General features: G+C 38.4%; 1 protein-coding gene across 1 annotated transcript; it reads left to right on the forward strand.

Annotated features, from left to right (window-relative positions):
• Positions 1-4,422: 4,422 nt before the first annotated feature.
• On the forward strand, positions 4,423-19,421 carry gucy2cb (guanylate cyclase 2Cb). Its single transcript, XM_062442392.1, has 27 exons — positions 4,423-4,624; positions 5,229-5,338; positions 5,532-5,599; positions 5,800-6,015; positions 6,367-6,485; positions 7,003-7,105; positions 8,612-8,726; positions 9,158-9,299; positions 10,547-10,629; positions 10,740-10,848; positions 12,699-12,780; positions 12,999-13,101; positions 13,227-13,283; positions 13,411-13,482; positions 13,668-13,772; positions 13,981-14,067; positions 14,684-14,816; positions 14,958-15,095; positions 15,211-15,287; positions 15,982-16,073; positions 16,202-16,360; positions 16,510-16,702; positions 16,789-16,963; positions 17,495-17,593; positions 17,816-17,910; positions 18,096-18,172; positions 18,910-19,421. Exons 1-27 carry the CDS (start codon positions 4,423-4,425, stop codon positions 19,106-19,108), a joined length of 3,210 nt encoding a protein of 1,069 aa, XP_062298376.1. The 3' UTR covers positions 19,109-19,421.
• Positions 19,422-19,951: the final 530 nt, after the last annotated feature.

Consider the following 19,951-nt stretch of genomic DNA (forward strand, 5'->3'; position numbering starts at 1 on the left):
ATATGTGCCACAGAACATCTGTACATACACAGTAGTTATGTTTATTTCTAAAACAGTAAGAATCTGTAAACAGGACTTCATGGATAAACTAAGTTGATGCAAGACAGTTTGCAACAATAAGTAAAGAAACCACACATAGATACATACAGTAAGTGGCCAAATGTACGAATAATTCCAAACTCCCTGACAAGAAACAGGCCACTGCAGGAGCTGACAGACCTGCACCCGCTTTCCCCAGGGACTGCAGTCTGGATTTCTATATACAGCACTGTGCAAAGGTTTGATGCACTAAAAGTAAAGTGAGGAAGCTTTTAAAAATAATGCCATGAATAGTTCTGATTTGTCAACTAACTTCATGCAAAGTTTTGTCTTTACAACAGCAGCAACTCTCCTCGGTACACCCGCACACAGTTTTTTTTCCTGCATCTTGGAGACGTTGCCACAGTTCTTCTGTAATCCCAGGCTGACTCCATGATGTTAACATCAGGGCTCTGTGGGGGCCAAAGCATCAGTTGCAGGACTCATTCTTGTAGCCAAAAATAACTTTATTTATTTTTATGGGACAGATTAGATGTCCCCTTGATGGTATTGCATGTGTCTAAAACCTTTGCATAGTACTGTATATCAACAGCAATGTTGGAGGAAGCGTTCAGGTCATTTTACTGAAAAGTAGCAGTGCTACTATGTAAAAATGACTTGAAGTGAAAGTCCTGGACTGAAAATGTTATATAAAGACTGACAAATATTATAGTATTGGAATATTATTACTGACAAATTAATGTGTATGTAGCATTTTACTATTGTATTTAGTTGGAGTGGAGCTAGTTTTAAGTATTTGATATACTGTGTGATAGTTTAATTTATCTCAGCTGTTTTATAAGATCAACCCAGATTTTGTACAATTTCAATTTGTAAAGTAATTTATAGCTACAGCTGATAAATACATGTAGTGGAGTAAAAACAGTATTTCCATTCAAAAGATAGAGTTGTAGACTAATAAAATGGCATGAAATAAGTGCTTCAATTGTTATGAACAAACAGCAAATGTAGACTAGTTAGTTATATTCCTCGACTGATCGGTGATGGTTAGAGTACATACTGTATTCTTCAGTCATCCTATTCAGATTATCTTCCATATTTGAATGAAAACAAACTATTACTGACACCTGATGTATCCAATTTTATTCTGTTCAGACTCTATTGCAAAATATGCTCACAACAAAACTTAAGACGGTATTATTGGGAAACGCGTATCTGGTCCCTTTTATTTGACCTTTTTTTATTGCCCCCGATACCGGCCACTAGATGTCAGTAATATGAGTGTTTAGGCCAACTGCCTGTTGATGAAGGAGTATCAGCTGAGGGAGAAGCAGTGAAATCCTCTACTAGTGGACAAACTAAGTTTTCACTGCTCTATCTAGCTTTTTAAAAGGGGTGTACTATATTCAGTCACTGAAACTCTGAACCAAGTTTTCATAAGTCCTTTCCTTTCATCACAAACAAACAGCTGTAGAAAGATGCAAAGACACACTGCAGTTTTTCCCCCCTTTTTATGTCATTTACAAATGGTTGTTTCATACTTTGTCTTATTATATTCAACCTCACATACAGAGACATGCTGAGTCACTGGACACACAAACAGATACAAGCTCAGTGAACTGCTGATGAGACGTGCCATAATTCAGATAAGACCGATAACAGCTGAGCAAGTTGCAGGTGCCAGGACAAATCAATAAAATCAACACTGATACCAATAATAAAAAAGAGAAGAAGAGGCTAAGGGAGACACAATGAGGCAGAAAAGATGGGACTTTGGGCAGGTTTCCCAACAGGTTTCTCTCACAGGTGTCTCACTTACACAATATATTTTTGTGCAAAATCATATCTAACAACAACAAAAAATGTCTGAAATGAGCAATAAATAATGGGCTTGAGTTTAGCTCAGATGAAACACTAGAGCAACCTCAAATAGGAACATTATATTCACACATTCCCACTGGGTGATGCAGGCCTGCTTTGCTAAATTATTAACAACATACATCATCCCTCAATGTGCCGATGCAGCAGTTGAGACTTTACAGTTTAAAAATAAAATGTTATTATAATGCCTTACAATACAATCAGGACATGGAACAGAATCTAAATAAAGAGACATTTTCATTGCAGTAAAAGCACAGATGAGACTAACATTAACAATGGCGCTGGTCCAACAATTATTACAATGTTATGCAATGATTAATAATGTTAGTTTGACTGTTGTCGGTCGTTTTTTGTTGTAAATATGTGACAGCTGCTGCACATTAAAGGAGCAAAACCACTGGACAAAAAATACAAATAAAGTGTATGAATGTGTAGTAACAAAGAGACAGTGACTGAGATACTGATTTGTTTTTATTTGTTTTATTATCTTAAAAAGATTTTTTTTATTTTCAGTTACAGATACCACACAGACATCCTAAAGACACACGCACACACACACACGCGCACACACACACACACACACACACACACACACACACACACACACACACACACACACACACACACACACACACACACACACATGATTTATGGGTGAGTGGTTAAGGTTAGGGTTAGGTTAGGCAAGTAGTGGCTATGACTAGAGTGAAGGTAAGTCTCCAGGAAATGAATGTAATGATGTAATGAACATGTGTGTGGCGCGTGTGTGTGTGTGTGTGTGTGTGTGTGTGTGTGTGTGTGTGTGTGTGTGTGTGTGTGTGTGTGCGTTCCGTAAATTGATTGTTCCAGGTTAGGAGCTGATAATGATATTGAATTCCTGTCATAAATTGTGTTTGTGTGTGCGTGTGACCTATATGCAGATTTAAAGAGTCACACACAGCTGCTGCTCAGACCAATCAGACACCAGTAACCTGATTATTTAGTGATTTCATTGAGATGACCAGATTGTACTAATTGAGTCTCTTTGCAGGGTTAATTTACTTCATTCAATCATCCCCAGCGACTGCACTGTGAGGAGAAACAGATAAACAGTACAAAAAAGCTTCCTGAGCTCAATCACAGATGTGGGTGTGTTTTTACAGCATGAGGATATTATCCGTGTTCAAGTTTTATGGCCTGGCCAACCTTTGCTCTTCTCTTTTCTGCCCTTGCTTTGCTTTTAATGTATATCAAAGCTTTCCAAGCTGTGTGTTTGTGTTTGCTGTCTGCCCGTCTCTGACACATTTAATGACAAGAACACACACACACACACACACACACACACAGCGAGGCCTTCTTTCACCTGTCATTTGCAGGGTGAATCCAATAATCCATACATGTTTGTTTTTACAAAAGGTTATGTGCCGGAAATTACTGTTTCTAGGCGGCAAATTGTCATTTTCACAATCGGGTTTAGATTAAACAAACAGGGTTACATGTATTAATTAATGAGCTTTAGATAGGTTGTTTTGTTAACATTGGACAGAGCGAGTCTAGCTGTTTCCACATTTCTAGTTTTCATTATAAGCTATACTTACCATAGTTTCCTATTTTTTTCAATTTTGTATGAATCTACCAATCTAACTCGAATGAGCATATTTCCCCACTACTCCTTTAAATTGACTTCAGTCGTGTAATATTAAATTAGCTAGATAATTACATGTCTTCATGTGTTATTGAAGGTACAGTAAGTTGTGGGGTCTGCTTCATTGATTGAAAAGTGTGTCCACACATTATCACCATAGCAGCTTCATCTCATGAGCACACAGTATACCATAGGACCAGTTCCAGGTGACTTCCTAGACTCGGTGCATGGGTTTGCCACAAACCTGCTGTCGAAATGCCTTCAATGTCAATGCAGTTGATGTTAAGTTTACATTACAGTGACATCACAAAAGCAATTATTTTCTTTTACTAACTTAACCATCTTTGCCGTCTCAACCAGCTTGGAATCGTTACTGGTCTCATTCCATTTTAAAATGCTTGTCTTTTGTCATGGTGTAATTTGTGTTTATTACCAACAAGATCCCAACCAGATTCAATCTGTGCTCTTTGTGTTTGTTTGTGTTTCGAGCTTGTGATTTATACAGACCTTGGCATACCAGCAGTGAGGTTATATGGCCCGTCTCTGTGCCTTTAAAGGTTGTATATTAACTTGATGTGGAAAGGACAGGTGAGTGCCCTCTTAGAGGAATAGAGGAAGTGTGAGCCTGAGAAGTGAAAGACTCAAAGGAGAAAACAGAGGAGGACTTTTGCACGTGATACTGGTCGTGTAAATTAAACCTTTCGGTGATTCTTTTGGTGGATTAGACAATATTTTATTTCTGGAGGTGTGTGGTGACTTTATGACGCTGTAGACGTGCTGGACTCTGGAGTAGAAAAGGTAGAAAAAACACTGAAAGCCTTTATAGACCATGGACTTTTAGCTCAGTAATATACAAACTGCAAACGTCTGAGCTGAGAATGGCTCCAGGTGGCTGGTGGTTGTGTTTGTGTACCTTGGGGATTCTTGCTGCTCCATTTCGGGTCATGGGACAGTGTCCAAATGGGACTACAATCAATGTGATCCTGCTGGAGGACGACTCGTCTCCCTGGAGCCTTAGTTTTGTGAAGGGACTGGTACTGAAGGCTATAAAGTCGGAGTCTGCCATTCATCCTGGAAACGGTAAAAAAAAAAAGAAGAAATACAACCTAAAGTTATCTGTTAGTTACACCAAAAAATTATATTACTATGTGTTGCGGTACTAGATTCTACAGTAGAAATCTCCACTAGTTTACTGTATTATCACATGTAGTGTAGTGTATTAACATGATCATATTTTTGTCTTTAAGTTAAAATTTCTTGTCTACACCTTCTCCAGTGTTTTTAAAACAAATATGCCTTAATGCATGCGTGATCTTTGGTCTGCATTACAATAATAAAATAGGTCCAACCACTATTGCCAGATTAATTTATAATGGACCCAGGCTGTGAGCCCCCTTTTTTGTGATAACTTGTTTAAACACACATATATTTAGCAGTATGGGCCTCTCTACAGGACAGGTGATGCAGAACTCTCATCAGCCATCATCACTTGATTTGGTATTATGCTTTTTCCCAAAATAATTTGCACTTCACCAAATTACCGCAGAGACTCCAATAGCAATTCAGCCCTGCACCTGCATTTTAAAGGAGGATATAACCCACAAACTAAACTGAATGAAAATCCTGAAATGTTTTTTTCTGTCTTTCTTTCTTTCCACAAACCACAAAAAAAAAAAAAAAAAAGAGGAGGTAAATCTCACACCCAGCTTCAACGGGTTAAACACGACCATTTATAGACATAAAGGCTGCCAGGGAAGCACATGTGAGGGAGTGGACATGCTAAAAAACCTGTCGGTGAGTTGCTGTAGCATTATATTCCAAACATATTAGCCTCATGATATACATTTACCAGCATGTATGCTTAGGCTTGTATAGTATATCAGCATTCTTAATGTTAGCTTTGTAAAATAAATGTGAGAAACAAACAGCTGCACTGACATAACGACAGACATAAACTCACACTTATTACACTTCTTTTCTCTTGCAGACATCAGGCCAGCTGGGATGTGCTGTGCTTGGGCCCACCTGCACCTATGCTACTTTCACAATTGTTGAGTAAGTGCTGGTTTTTCCACGGTCATGTCTACACTGGTGCAGATGCATTTGAAAGCACCATTTACACATCAAAACACAGTTTAATATGTATAAATGTTAGAGTAGTTCTGTGGTGGACGTGTGTGTACCCTCCATGTTGATGTCAGGCCCTGTCTCTCTCTCACACCACCTTTTTGTCTTTCTTTATCTCTATCCATCAGTCTGGAAAGAGGTCTAAATCTCAGCACACCCATCATTTCAGCAGGAAGCTTCGGTACCTCCTGTGACAACACTCTCAACCTGCAGCGCCTCCTGCCGCCAGCACGCAAGCTTTCACACTTCTTCATCGAATTCTGGAAAAACAAGAATATAATCAAATCTCAGTGGAAGACAGCCTATGTTTATAAGAAACAGAGCAACACGGAGGACTGCTTTTGGTGAGTCACCTATGAGGTGTCTTTAAAGGTGCCTCACAAAATACAATATACATTTAAGCAAAACAACATTAAAAGAACAGCATACACAATAACATAACACAAGTAGTATGAGTATATCATTATGTACAGTCACTTAATTACACCAAAGCTTGTACAGCACTTTGGTCAACTGAGGTTTTTAGGTACATGTGCTATAGAAATAAACTTTGATTTGACTACACCATCAAGAGATTATGGTCTGAGTCTATGGTGATAATGTATTTTTTGAGATTTGAATGGCAGGTTTAAGTGATAGTAACAATAAGCTATGAGAATAATCTGTATCTGCTGTATTTTGACTTTCCTTTACAGGTATATAAACACACTGGAAACAGACGGCAACTTTGCCCAAAACATTACTAGGAAATTCCTGCGCAAACCAGAAGAACTGACCCCATTACTCGCATCACCTCAAGATAGGATAAGTAACCGTGAGTTGTCTGGTCTTATTGTGCAACTGTTGTTATATGTAAGTAATGACTGTATATTAAATAGTAATGATTTATCACTTTAACAAGGGTAAATACTTCTAAAGTTTGACTTTTACAACTTTCCCATGTGTAACCTTTGCAAATATTTGACTATTAATGGAAGGAGGACAGATTCCTACATGACCTTTTGTTGTTGGGATGACTCAATGACAATATTAGTTTTATGAAAAACAATATTTAAAAGAAATAATAAAATCTTACTTTGCATAAACTTTTCAAGTCCAACATTGTTCAATAAAATTGTCCTCTACAAGTTTCAAGACGAAGTCATTTTTAGTATTGTGTTAATGCAGCTAACAGGTCAGTTTTGGTTTGGTATTAACTTTGGTTTCAAGGTTGAAGTGGAAATTTAAACGGAAATCAGAGTCTGGCTGTTAAATGGAGTTTGACTCCCACCAAGGTCACCTTTGCTTTAAATGCATTAGACTGTTGTTACAAAAAGCTTTTCTGTTTGCAGTGTTCATCATATGTGGATCACCAATGGACATAGCAGAACTGAAAAATCTCTCTAAAGGGGCAGATGGCAGTGATATAGTCTTCATCCTTATTGATCTTTACAAGTCAGTACACATTCATCTTGAATTTCTTTGTATCCCTTTTGCTGACTTTCTAAGTACTTTCTGTATGTGTATGTACATTTACATATATTGTACAGATACACCAACACTCACTCACTTCATTAGGAACACCTTTGCAATGTCACGCAATACAACTGCTTATACTTTTTCAGTTTTTGTTGACATTGTCAAAAAATGTTATAATTCTACTTTATGTTTATTGTTGAGGTTGTAGTGGATGGTAGTGGTGTACTGGAGTGCATTATACTAAAAGAAAAGTTTTGCTAATATTTTGTCCCCATATGTTAACAGAGTGGTCCTCATTTCCTGTCATGTCTCAAGTTAGCTAAAAGTTAGCTAAACCAACCTAGCTAGATAAATAATGGATAAAGACTTAAAATAGTCAGCTAAAAGTAATAAATAACTGGTTGACACAAAATGAGGATAAAGGATAAATGGGCAAAACGGATAAAGCTAAGTAAGAATTTAACAGGTGAAATTGTTTAAATTAATGATAAATAATTGTCATAGGCAAGTAAAAGTAGCCTACTACAAAAGGTTGTTCAGCTTCTGCCACCAAGTGGTAAAACTTGCGTAAAAAACACAAACTTATCCAAACTGACCTAAACATAATATTAATTTAAACACAAAAACACTGTTTCCAAGTGGTATTATATTTTGCCCTGCTGTTCCCAAGACTAGTGAATAATTTTCAATCCTCAGAGCGTAGCTCTATGAAGAACTTTTAAAATAATAAATATTCAACCATCTGTCTACTCATCAGTTCCTTGATTATAACAGAATATAATCATTTTCACCATCACTCATTATTTGTTTGTTTCTAGCTAACGCTAGCAGCCACAAACAAACATAGTTAGATGTTTGAAATATTAGCTAACTTGTTCACTGAAAAAAAGGCTAAATGTAAAAGTAAGGCTTAATGGTTAAAATAATTAGCTAAAAATAATAGATAAAGAATAGTTAGATTAAAGTAAGAATACATGTTTGAGACGCTAAAAGTTTTACTGGATAAAAGTTTATAACATCCAGTTACACTTCAACTGATAGGACATATAGTAGAATAACAAACTTATTATAACATCATATCCACTTTTATATTATCAATAGTTAATAAAATCCATTTTAAATGAACAGATTTGTAACATGATGTGTTGTGCCAATGATGAGTTAACATTACTGAAATTCATCTGACAGGGATTTGGAGCCGGGTATATCTTACAAAAAGAACCACTCAGTAGGCTATATTAGGACTTTTTCCAATAACTAATTGAATTACATTTGAAAGGTTTCACTTACAATTCATTTTATATTGATACATTTATTCTTGATGAGTTTTCTGCCCAATTTTAATAAATGATTTAAAATATTTTACTGAATCGGTCAGCTACAGATAATTACACAGGGAGTTACAAATATTATACAGACATGAGAATGATTTATGTCAGATATGTAAGGGTTTTAAGATCTTCTCCTGTCTCCTTTCCACAGTGATGAGTACTACACCAACAGTTCATCATTGCCATTCATGAAGAATGTGTTGGTAGTGACGATGCCGAACACCAGGAATTATACAATCAACGCAAACTTGTCAGACACCGATGCAGTAAGAACACAATGTATTACTCAACAACATTCTTCCTCATTCCACTGTTTGGACTTAGATATACTTACTTGTTTTCTTGCCAAGAATTAGAGAAATTAATACCCCTTTCATATTTGTCTGTTAAATATGAAACTACAAGCCAAGAGATGGTTAACTTTCTTGGCTGGGAGTGTTGTTCTTTCTGGAGTCTTGTTGTCACGGTGAGGTTGCCACGGTTGCTTTGTTGGGTGGCAAGAAAGTGAAACACGATTCCCAAAATGTCAAACAATGCCTTTTAAGATATGTGCGGCATCCACTCATCTATTATATAATGCAAACAGGCTCTTCTTCTCTTCTTCTTCTGCCTTAAGATATCTATTGAATGTAGTTAGAATCTAGTTAAAGGGTCAGTTCACCCAAATTACAAATAAACGTTATGTCTCTCTTTGCAGATGACCGATTACATGGCTGCATACCATGATTCAGTGCTGCTGATAGGTGGAGTGATGCGGGAAATTACCAAAAAATCACCGTCAGAGATGCATGATATGCAATATGTTAACGTGAATTACTTCAGGAACACCTCCTTCGAAGGTAAGAAAAGTGGATGAGACAGTAAGTAGAGAAGATATTAAAGTAAAATGTCTCCAATTCTCTAATGTACCTAACTTTCATGCCAGCAGTTAGTACAGTTGTGTATATCTTTTTCAAGAAGTTGATTAAACCAAAACTCTTGAGACTATTATAGGGAAACAGTTCAATGATAGAAAACAGAATTAAAAAAGAAAAAGAGGGAAAGGGATTTTTCTAGCTAATGAAAAACATCTATCTCCCAAATGTCACCTTTTCATGAAATGAGAATAAAATGCTTTCCATTTATGGAAAAACTGGCAATATTTGAATCATTGTTAAGTTTTTCTGTAAATTTGATTTTGCAACATCAAAGTCAAAATCGGTTTCAGCACCCTCATCGCATTACCAAGCAGCCTTTATTTTTGAAATTATTTCATCGGCCTACAAGTTGACCAATTTAAATATATTAAATGTGCAGTGCGTATCTAGTGGTGAGGTTGCAGGTATTCAAACTGAATACCCCTCGCCTCCCTTCTCCAGTTCCAAGCCTGTAAGAAAACCTACGGTGGCCGCGAAACTCACAAAAAATGCAACAGGCCCTCTCTGGAGTCAGTGTTTGGTTTGTCCATTCTGGGCTACTGTAGAAATATGGCGGTGCAACAAGGTAGGCTCCATGGAAGAGGACATGTTGCCTATGTAGATAAAAAGGTCTCATTCTAAGGTAATGGAAACCAAATTCTTATTTTCAGGTGATTATACAATAATTAAAACATACTTATGAATATTTTATTCCATTTCTGCCAAGTCTGTTCCTCTAGATGCCACTAAATTCTACACACTGCACCTTTAAGTCTAAAATACTGGAATAAGTTTTAGATTTTACCAGATTTTACCAGCCAAATTCCCTGACTTTACCTCAGTGTCCACACTTCGGCTCCTGAGATCTGACATTGGTTTTATGTTGTGAGTGAGGTTTAACACACGGAGGCTGTCAACTGCTCTCACTTATTATTGTTTTGACTGACATGATGAAGACAGCGCTGAGATGAGGTGTTATAGTCTGCAGGCTGCAGCTGTAAGTAGCCTGTGTGTATTTGGATGTGAGTGTACCATTGAGACGTTCATTCATAATGTGATGTATGTCAGGTCCTTTTATTGTCTTTCTTAACTTAAGTGAGATCAATACCAAACCTTTAAGAATCTAATGAAAATACAGCACACTAATTCACAGTTTTGGATGACAAAGACATTTCTTTGATTGTTTTCAGGTATTGCTGGAAATTACAAGCTGGACAAGCATGGAGACAGAGATGTGAATCTCTCAATCATTTACACCACTACTGACAACAAGGTATTTCATTCTTCTGCATTAATTATATTTAGTAGTGAACATATAAAGAAAGACAGATAACTCTTCTTTAACCTGAAATGTGTCATTTTTTCCTCACATGTGATCCTCAGTACCGAACTTTATTCATATTCGACACTGAGCACAGCCTCACCAAAGTGAATGACACAGCCCCTTCTTTCGTCTGGGGAAGCAGACTTCCTGAATCGACTCCCGACCAAGGTAAAGGTAAAACACACACATATGCACACTCAGACACAACTAATCTTATTGTGTCAGCTAGCCGTCACAAGTTACAATCATTAACTATCTTCACACAAATACAAGCACACAAACAGACACACAGCACACCTGTTAGGCGACCATTGTTGGCTGTTTATTGCTTGCAATCTTCAGATGTGCTATCAGTCAGCAGTGGATCTGACATTTAACTCCAGATGTGTTATAAAGACGAATACGTTCTGTTTTTAGTGAAGATTTTAATGTCGTAAAGTGAATCAGGAAATGAAGGAAATAAAGAGGCTTTCATACTGACAGATTTGACCTACAACTGAGTGACAGTATTTTGCCAAAGAAATGTGTCTGTACTTACGTTGTACACTGTTTCTCAGAAGGGTAGACAGCTGCACAGTTTTTCTCAGATTTTTCAACCTAAGAGGAAAAACTTTCACAAGATTGCAATATGTTTTTATTTGCTACAATTTGATAAGTAGCTTAGAACTGCTTTCACACAGAAAACACTGGTTCAACCCATATTTGACAATTAAGTAATGTGTAGATTAAATGCATCCAAAAATAAAGAAATGCTGATTGACTTTAGACGCAACAAGAAGGCCTTCACTGAAAGCGTCATAGATGGAGAGAAGATTGAAACTGTCAGTTCCTACAAATATCTTGGCACTGTTTTTGACAACCAGTTTAAATGGGATGCAAATACCGAAGTGTTGGTCAAACGTGGACAGCAGAGGATTCATCTCCTTCGGATGTAGAACTCCTTTTCTGTCAGTCCAGTGATTCTCTGTCGTTTTTATCAGTCATTTATTGAAAGCCTTTTAACTTACTCTTTTGTCTGTTGGTTCAATAATCTGTCACTCAAGGACAGAAACAGTCTCAACAGTATCGTGAAAACCGGCTCCAAGATCATTGGACTTAAGCAGAGAGACCTAAGTTCCTTATGGGAACTACAGGTCATTAGGAAGTCACAAAACATTTTGAGTTCTTCCGGGCATATCTTAAGAAGTGAATTTTCATTATTGCCTTCAGGGCGTCGCTATGCCCAACCCGCTTGTAAGGGTAACTGACTTTCCAAGTCCTTTATCCCCTCTGCTGTCCGACTGCTGAACAAATCTTTATGAGGTCCAGTTGTATCGGTTTGTTATTGCAGTGTGCAGCTGGATACTGTGGTGCATTTTTAAAAATATTTTATCATTTGACACTTGTATAGGCTACCTCTCAATGAACTATTCATTGGACTATAGGACCTGCTGACTTTGCACATTGATTTTTGCACTTTTGCATTTGCACTTTTGCACACAGCTGCCAACTCTTCTTCTTACTTCTGTGTTTTCTATGTACGAGTATGTTGTGGTGCGAGCTGTCAAATGAATTGCCCTCCAAGGGATTAATAAAGTTGTCTTGAATCTAGATCATTGATGTCTAACAAACCTTCCTCCTTAAACACTTGCAAAGTGGATTTTAAGAATATTTAAAGTCACGCATTGTTTACATCCATGTTCACCAGCTTGTAGCTTCATAACTTTAGCGGGTTAATTGTTACCACCAACTTTCGATCATCCAGCAATGTTCATTTTATTTCAAGTACTTATGCTCCATCCCCACCAATAGGGGTATATATGAGGCTTATTTCCAGCTAATTGTGAAACCAGAAGCTCTAGTGACACTGGGGTCGCTTCAGCTGCACAACTTATAAATATTCAGTTCACAACACATAGACAGTGTTAGATTTGTGTGATTTTCACAGCTTTCTAAACTTCATAGCGTAAACATATTAACTCCTGTAAAATGCCTAAACTATAAATTGTAATTGTGTTGTTTTTGTTTTCACACTTCAGGCCCTGCACTTCACGACATCATTGTCATTGTGTTGGCCGTCACAGTGGTTGTGGTGGCCACCATCGCCTTCATTTTCTACAGGTGAGACTTTAATCCTTTTAGTGCAACACCTGTGCTCATGGACATCAAGACTCATGGGTACTAGTAGTTGTTGAATGGTAAAAGTTAGACCAGGCCAAGAGGGTTTCCATTTAATTAAAGTCCCCCTCTAATCAAAAATGGAACACATCTCCACATCTTCATGGCTAGTTTAGTGATTTTTTTTTTCAACACTTAGTTGTATGTTTTGTCCCATTCAGACAGAACAGGAGAGATCGGCTGCAGAGGAAACGCTGGTCTCACATCAGCGGTGATCTCATCTCACTGCTGGAGAACAACGAACTGAATGTCATCTCTCTAAAGGTAAATGGGGTGTGAACCTCTCAGTCCACATGGAGACTTTTCTATTCTTGAACATGAATGCATCAGAGCATTAAGAGAAACAAAGAGCTTTGACATGTTCCGTCTGTTAAATCTGCCCCCATCAGATTGAAGATGAGAGGAGGAAGAAATTTCCAACCCGCCGTGCACTCTATGACAAGAAGGTAGCTGGACACAACACTCTGCAGTTGTTCTTAGCAAACAAATCACCATACTTTTGCACTTTGCTGGATGTAAAGATGTCTTATTCGGGAATACTGCTCTTAATTGGCGTTGCTGCAACATTTTCAGATTGTGATTCTGAAGGAGCTCAAGCACTCAGACGGGAACTTTAATGAGACCCAGAAGATAGAACTGAATGCGGTAAGATGCGCACACAAAGCAGGTGACATGTGATGATGATGGTTTTGACTTGACGCACTGTGCGGTCCCATCAGATTTGAATTGCTTGTCCTTTGTGTTAATGTGTTTCTAATCTAGCCTCTGAGTAACTCATAGAGCTGCTGTTTCCTATGAACAATCAACCCCTTCTTCCTTTTTCTCTGCAGCTCCTGCAAATCGACTATTACAATCTCACCAAGTTTTATGGCACGGTGAAGTTTGAACAGGGTGTGTTCGGAGTGTTTGAGTATGGAGAGCGGGGGTCACTCAAAGTACGTATGGCATGTATGCACTCAGCTCAAGTCCATTCAGCTTTAGATTTAGTCAGTTTACTACAGAACAGAAGTGCAGAATACAATGGATCATTCGAAATATATTTCATCATATATTTCGAACATATATTCACTGAGACACAAAGTAGTAATGGTCACAAACATAGACACACACACAAAAATGCCCTTTGTCCCTGTCTTCTTCCAGTATGTGCTGAATGACAAGGTTTCATACCCAGAGGAGACCTTCATGGACTGGGAGTTCAAGATCTCCGTCATGTACGACATCGCCAAGGTGAGACAGACATGCTCTGTTCTGCTGGTGAACAACATTATGTAACTGTGAAATGTTATAGTGTATGTGGAGCATGTCACACTGAATACCTGGAGCAGGCATCATTAGCAGAAATGCTAATGATATTACATCACACAAAACTGACATATTATCATATCTTAGAGATGAGTAATAACCATCTGTATCAGACAAAAAGTTTCAAACAGTTGGAACTCATCTGTCTATTTCCCTGAAACTGTACAAGAAACTGTAAATACACCCATGTGATAGAAAAAATAGAAATAATAATGCTTTACACTACATCATTGGTGGGAGAAGTAAAAATGTGTTAATGATGCATTAGCTCCAACAATAATCACTGTAACACAAATGGAATATAATAGGATTTATTTTTTGTATGTGTGGGGTTTATACCAAGCACAGTGTTTTTATAAAGACACATGAATGATTCACAGCTAAAAAAATTGTTGTTGCAGTTCTTCCAGACTACCAGTAGAGATCAGTAAAGATCACAGATGACTTGCTTCCTCTTAAAGCTCCTTGTCTCCTGCTTAGTTGTAGTGAGTGTGCTCCAGCCTGATGTTCATTCAGTCTGGTGTATAAATCCTCTGTGCAGGGCATGTCCTACCTTCATGCCAGTGACATCCAGGTGCACGGTCGCCTCAAGTCCACCAACTGTGTGGTGGACAATCGCATGGTGGTGAAGATCACTGACTTTGGCTGCAACACCTTCCTTAACCCTGGCAGAGGTAAAACCACAGTTACAGTGTTTCTGCTGTAGTACTAAATCCTCACTCCATATGTTTTTCTTCATTCCTTCACTTTCAGCATATCATTTCTTGCGTGTTTCCTTTCTCTTTTTACTTTACCCTCCCTTTCCTTCTTCTCAGACTTGTGGACAGCCCCAGAGCATCTGAGGAAACAGGGCACCTCACAGAAAGGAGACGTCTACAGCTTTGCCATCATCGCTCAGGAGATTGTCCTCAGAAAGTGCACCTTCTACACTGAGCGCTGCTCTGAACGAGCAGGTGTTACACATGTGCTTATATTTACACAATCATGGTCCAAAATTGAAGTGTTTATACAGTGCTTATAAATGTTGAATAGGGAAGATTAAAGTTTTTGCTGTCTATTTCCTAACAGAAAAGATGGCTAAGGTCATCATGTCCTACTTCAGACCTGATCTTGACTTCGAGACAGCTTCAGAGAAAGAATTGGAGGTGCGTTATTGCCATTTCTTTGGCAACTTGTTGTGTGGTGTGTTTTGTCTATTTATCTATGAAAGATTAGTTTGATATTTTGGAGAAAAGGCTTATTGGATCTCTGACGGAGAGTTATATGACAAGATTAATTCTCAAATATGTATAAATATGAGGCTGCAGTCAGCAGTCAGTTAGTGTAGCTTAGCATTAACACTGGAAACAGGGGGAAACTGCTAGCCTGGCAGATCCACCCAAATCCACCCACCAGCACATTTAAACCTCATTAATTAGTGCATTACCAAAAGATAAAAATGACAAGCTGTGGTTTTATGGGGGGTTTTGTGCCAAGTTATTTCTTCCCTGGTAGCGGTTGTCAGGTAACTATTGCGGGCGAATCAAATAATGCATTGTAAAATGACACATGGTTGTTTTTATGTGTTGTTTTTTGTACAGTATGACATGTTAACAAGTGGGCTTGTGCCTCTAAACAGTGCCTGGCTAACTGTTTCCTTTTGTTTCCAGTCTTTATGCTAAGCTAAGTTAACTGGTGTCTAGCTGTAGGTTCACATTTTGCATAGTCATGAAAGTGGTATCAGTCTTCTCATCTTTCTCTACACTACAACAAATATATTTCCCAAAAACAGTGAATAAGCAAATAAATAGTGTTTCCCCCCCAAACTGTTCCTATAAAGCTTTGTGTCTCCTGTTATAGGTGTACATGTTGATAAAAAGCTGTTGGGAGGAGGATCCAGATAAAAGACCTGACTTTAAGAGGATAGAAAATTGTCTGGGGAAAATCATCAGGTAATGACTATCTTTACATTCTTGGGCTCTTGTTGTCGCGATGTGATCAATATATGTGGCCATGTGTAGTCTATGGCCTTTGAGAAATTAATCACAGGTTTAAGTAAAAGATCATGTTTTTCTTCCAGTAAAATTCATAACCAGGACAATGAGAGCTACATGGACAACATGATCAGACGGCTGCAGAGTTATTCCAGAAACCTGGAGAACCTGGTGGAGGAGAGAACGGCTCTCTATAAAGCCGAGAGAGACCGTGCCGACTGCCTCAACTTCATGCTACTTCCTGGGTCCGTTTACACATAAAGGGGCACTCCACATTTTGATCAGTACCACAGTTGAACAAAACGGTACCAGCGTTGAAAACAGGATACTTAGCTGTAATAAAAGATGGATCGTCTTGTGTCATCTGTCTATGTACATGTTTCTCTCTGTGCAGCCCAGTGGTGAAAAGCCTGAAGGAGACTGGTGCGGTGGAGCCAGAGTTGTACGAGGAGGTGACGATATATTTCAGTGACATAGTGGGTTTCACCACTCTGTGCCAGTACAGCACACCCATGGAGGTTGTGGACATGCTCAACGACATCTACAAGGGCTTTGACAGCATCGTCGACCACCATGATGTTTATAAGGTATTGACGAGGCTGAAGTATAGTTAGATAAACAGATAGATTACAGATAGGTGACTTGAGGTAATCTTTTTCCCATCCACTCACAGGTGGAGACGATAGGTGACGCCTACATGGTGGCCTCTGGGCTGCCAAGGCGAAATGGGAACAGACACGCGGTGGATATCTGCCGCATGGCCTTGGACATCTTGGCGTTCATTGGCACCTTCCAGCTCAGACACCTGCCTGGCATCCCTGTGTGGATACGCATTGGTGTACACTCAGGTAGACTGTGCAAAAGTCAGGGATGTGCACTGTTGTAATGTTGCAATAATAAAATACACATTATCTGCAGATGGAACAGAACACTAAAGAACGAAGATAAATTTGAGGATTTCTTTGGTTTCCTCAGTGTTGTCGTAGACTTAAAATTGCTGACTTTCAATTTATCAACACGTATATTATACTAAGCTTTCATCAGCTGAGGTACTTGCTTGAAAGTCTGCACTCCTTCAGCTGAAAACATAATACAGGTAGTAAATGGAGAAGTAGGAACCAGTCAAAAATGCAAATTCAAAGATTAAATCTATTTATCAGTGCTATTTTTAAACCCCTTTTAATGTGATTTATTAATTGAAATGTATGTATTAACCTCCATTCATCTACACACCTCTTTACATACTCCATGGCCAATTACAACTGTATTCTTAAAATTCTCACATTTGTGTCTGTTGATTCTCCTCCCTGTGATCTGTATACTTACTGTCTTTTATTTTAATAAGTTGTAATGTATGTTGGTGTGTGTTGTGTGTCCAGGTCCCTGTGCAGCAGGTGTCGTGGGGATAAAGATGCCCAGATATTGTTTATTTGGAGACACAGTCAACACAGCATCTCGCATGGAGTCCACAGGCCACCGTGAGCACCAGAAATAAACACACGCGCACAAAGAGGCATTTTTAACGAGCAAACTGATTTACACTGACGTTAATGCAGACGACTAGTTTGACCTAGCTATGTTACATTAGCATCTTACTCCTGTGCAATTACAGAATCTACCAATCAGCCTAATTAAATAAACCCACCACTGCCATGCTCGGGTGAAACACAAACAATGTTCTATCCTTTAATATTCTCCAGCCCTGCGGATCCACGTCAGTCAGCCTACTATAGAAATCCTGCAGAGGACAGACTGCAAGTTTGAGTATGAGATCAGAGGAGAAACATATCTGAAGGTAAAGATGATGCTCTTCATTAAAAAAAAAAAAAAAAAAAAACATAATTAAGAAAATGAACAGTTTTGAAATCATTTCAGAAACACTAAATTCTGCAGAAAGTGTGGATATCTGCAGGCTTACATTAACTGTCACACATTGATACCAAAAGTCATATATGTGTGTGCATGTGTGTCTTTCTCCAGGGTAAAGGAATGGAGACAACCTACTGGTTAACAGATGAAGCGGGTGAAGACTACAACCTCCCAACTCCACCTACGACGTAAGCAACAGATTTTCTACTATTACTACTGAGCTTAGTTTATGTAGCTGATCTTTATTAGATTGATGAGATTGAAATTCATAAAGGTGTTTGAGGCTCACTTTATATATGTACAGTTGCTTAATAGTGTTGACGAGTGCAGATCTGATCACTGACTGTGAGCAGGTTGGAAGAGGCTTTTCTGGTATCCAGAGAATTACCAACAGACTTTAACAACATCTGCTTGTTCTTAAAGCTACATAAGGCAGAAAACATGCAGAAATACAGTGAATTCATATACAAGCTACAGCAGTATCTCAACAACTATTGGAAAGATTGACATGAAATTGGGTACAGACATTCACGATGAACTACTAGAGTAACTTTAGTGATCAGGTGACTTTTCATCAAGTGTTATCAGGTCAAAATTTCACTTTGTCCACTTTGGTTTATGTCCAAATACCTGCAAAACCAATAACATTTCCATCGGCCTTAGCTGTAGCTGTAGTATGTTTATTATAATTAGTAGAGTTGCAGTGATAAGTCACTTAATCGATTAATTGCTAACAATTTTGATAATACATTTATTATTTTGAGTCCTAACGTGGAATTTGGTCCTTTCGAAACCATTTTATTAAAAGGTTGACATGTTGATTGCTTATGATTGTAAATATACTAATTTGAGACAGGTGTCTTATTTAGCCTGAGTTGACTTTTGAACTTGGTCTTGCCTTGACATGGACCTGATTCTCTTCCAGAGAGAACGTCCAGCGGCTCCAGCAGGACCTCGCCCACATGATCCTGATGTGTCTGGAGCGCCGCGCTCGAGGGTCTGTGCGGAGAAAACGGAGTCACAGGAAGGAGGATGACCAGGAATCAGAGGTGGAGTCTGAGAGTGACCATCCTGTGTACCTGCAGCTGGCCACGGTCGATAACACACTCAGTACCTTCCTGTAGGACAAACCTGCTCTACAGTACATCACTGTCAAAACCCTGACTGAATGACACTATTCAGGAAAAGTGGAATATACCAGTAGATAGAGCTGCACAGGGAGGAAACAATAAGGACTGTAGCTACAAGTATTTAAAGACGTCAAATATTCATGAACAAATAAGTGCCATGTTTAAGACCTGAAAGTCAGTAAGAATATAGTTCATAAGTTCCTCTCATCATTGCTTTGTATGGGAAGATAACACGGAGCCCAGCAGGGTTTGTTATTAATGCTATCCAAATCTATCCAAGGCTAAACTGAGGCTATAAAGAGCAGCAGTGCTCTTAGGCTACATCCAGATATGTTCTTTGACTTTCCTCCTGTGTACTGTGGTCACTTTAAGGGGTTCATTAATTGTTTAAGTGTGTAATTTTTTACTGCTGGGCACACTGGGTCTAAAAGTGTGCCATATGGAGCCAGTTGCTTGTATGTCCAGTGCTCAATATGTCATTCATGTATTTGGAGGAGAATATTGAGCATCCATGTTGATGAATGCATTTAGAGCTTAACAGTAACTTCAGCATGCAAAAAAAGACAATGGTGACATGAAATGTTTAGCAGGTACCATATTCACTATCTTAGTTTGCACGCTATTTGCTAATTAGCACTAAACACTAAGTACAGCTGTTGATGGTAATGTTATTAGTTTTGCAGGTGCCAAAATATCGGACACATTTTTTAAGTGATAATGGAAGTTAAATGGTTCATCCTCAGGGAACCAAGAGGAGTTTTCATGATATTTCAGTGAAGACTAAAGTTGGACTGACTGCTAGCATGGCTAAAAATGCAGCATGGTGGTAATGGCAGT

The sequence above is a fragment of the Scomber scombrus genome, chromosome 21 (assembly GCF_963691925.1).
Source record: "Scomber scombrus chromosome 21, fScoSco1.1, whole genome shotgun sequence".
NCBI lineage: Eukaryota > Metazoa > Chordata > Actinopteri > Scombriformes > Scombridae > Scomber > Scomber scombrus.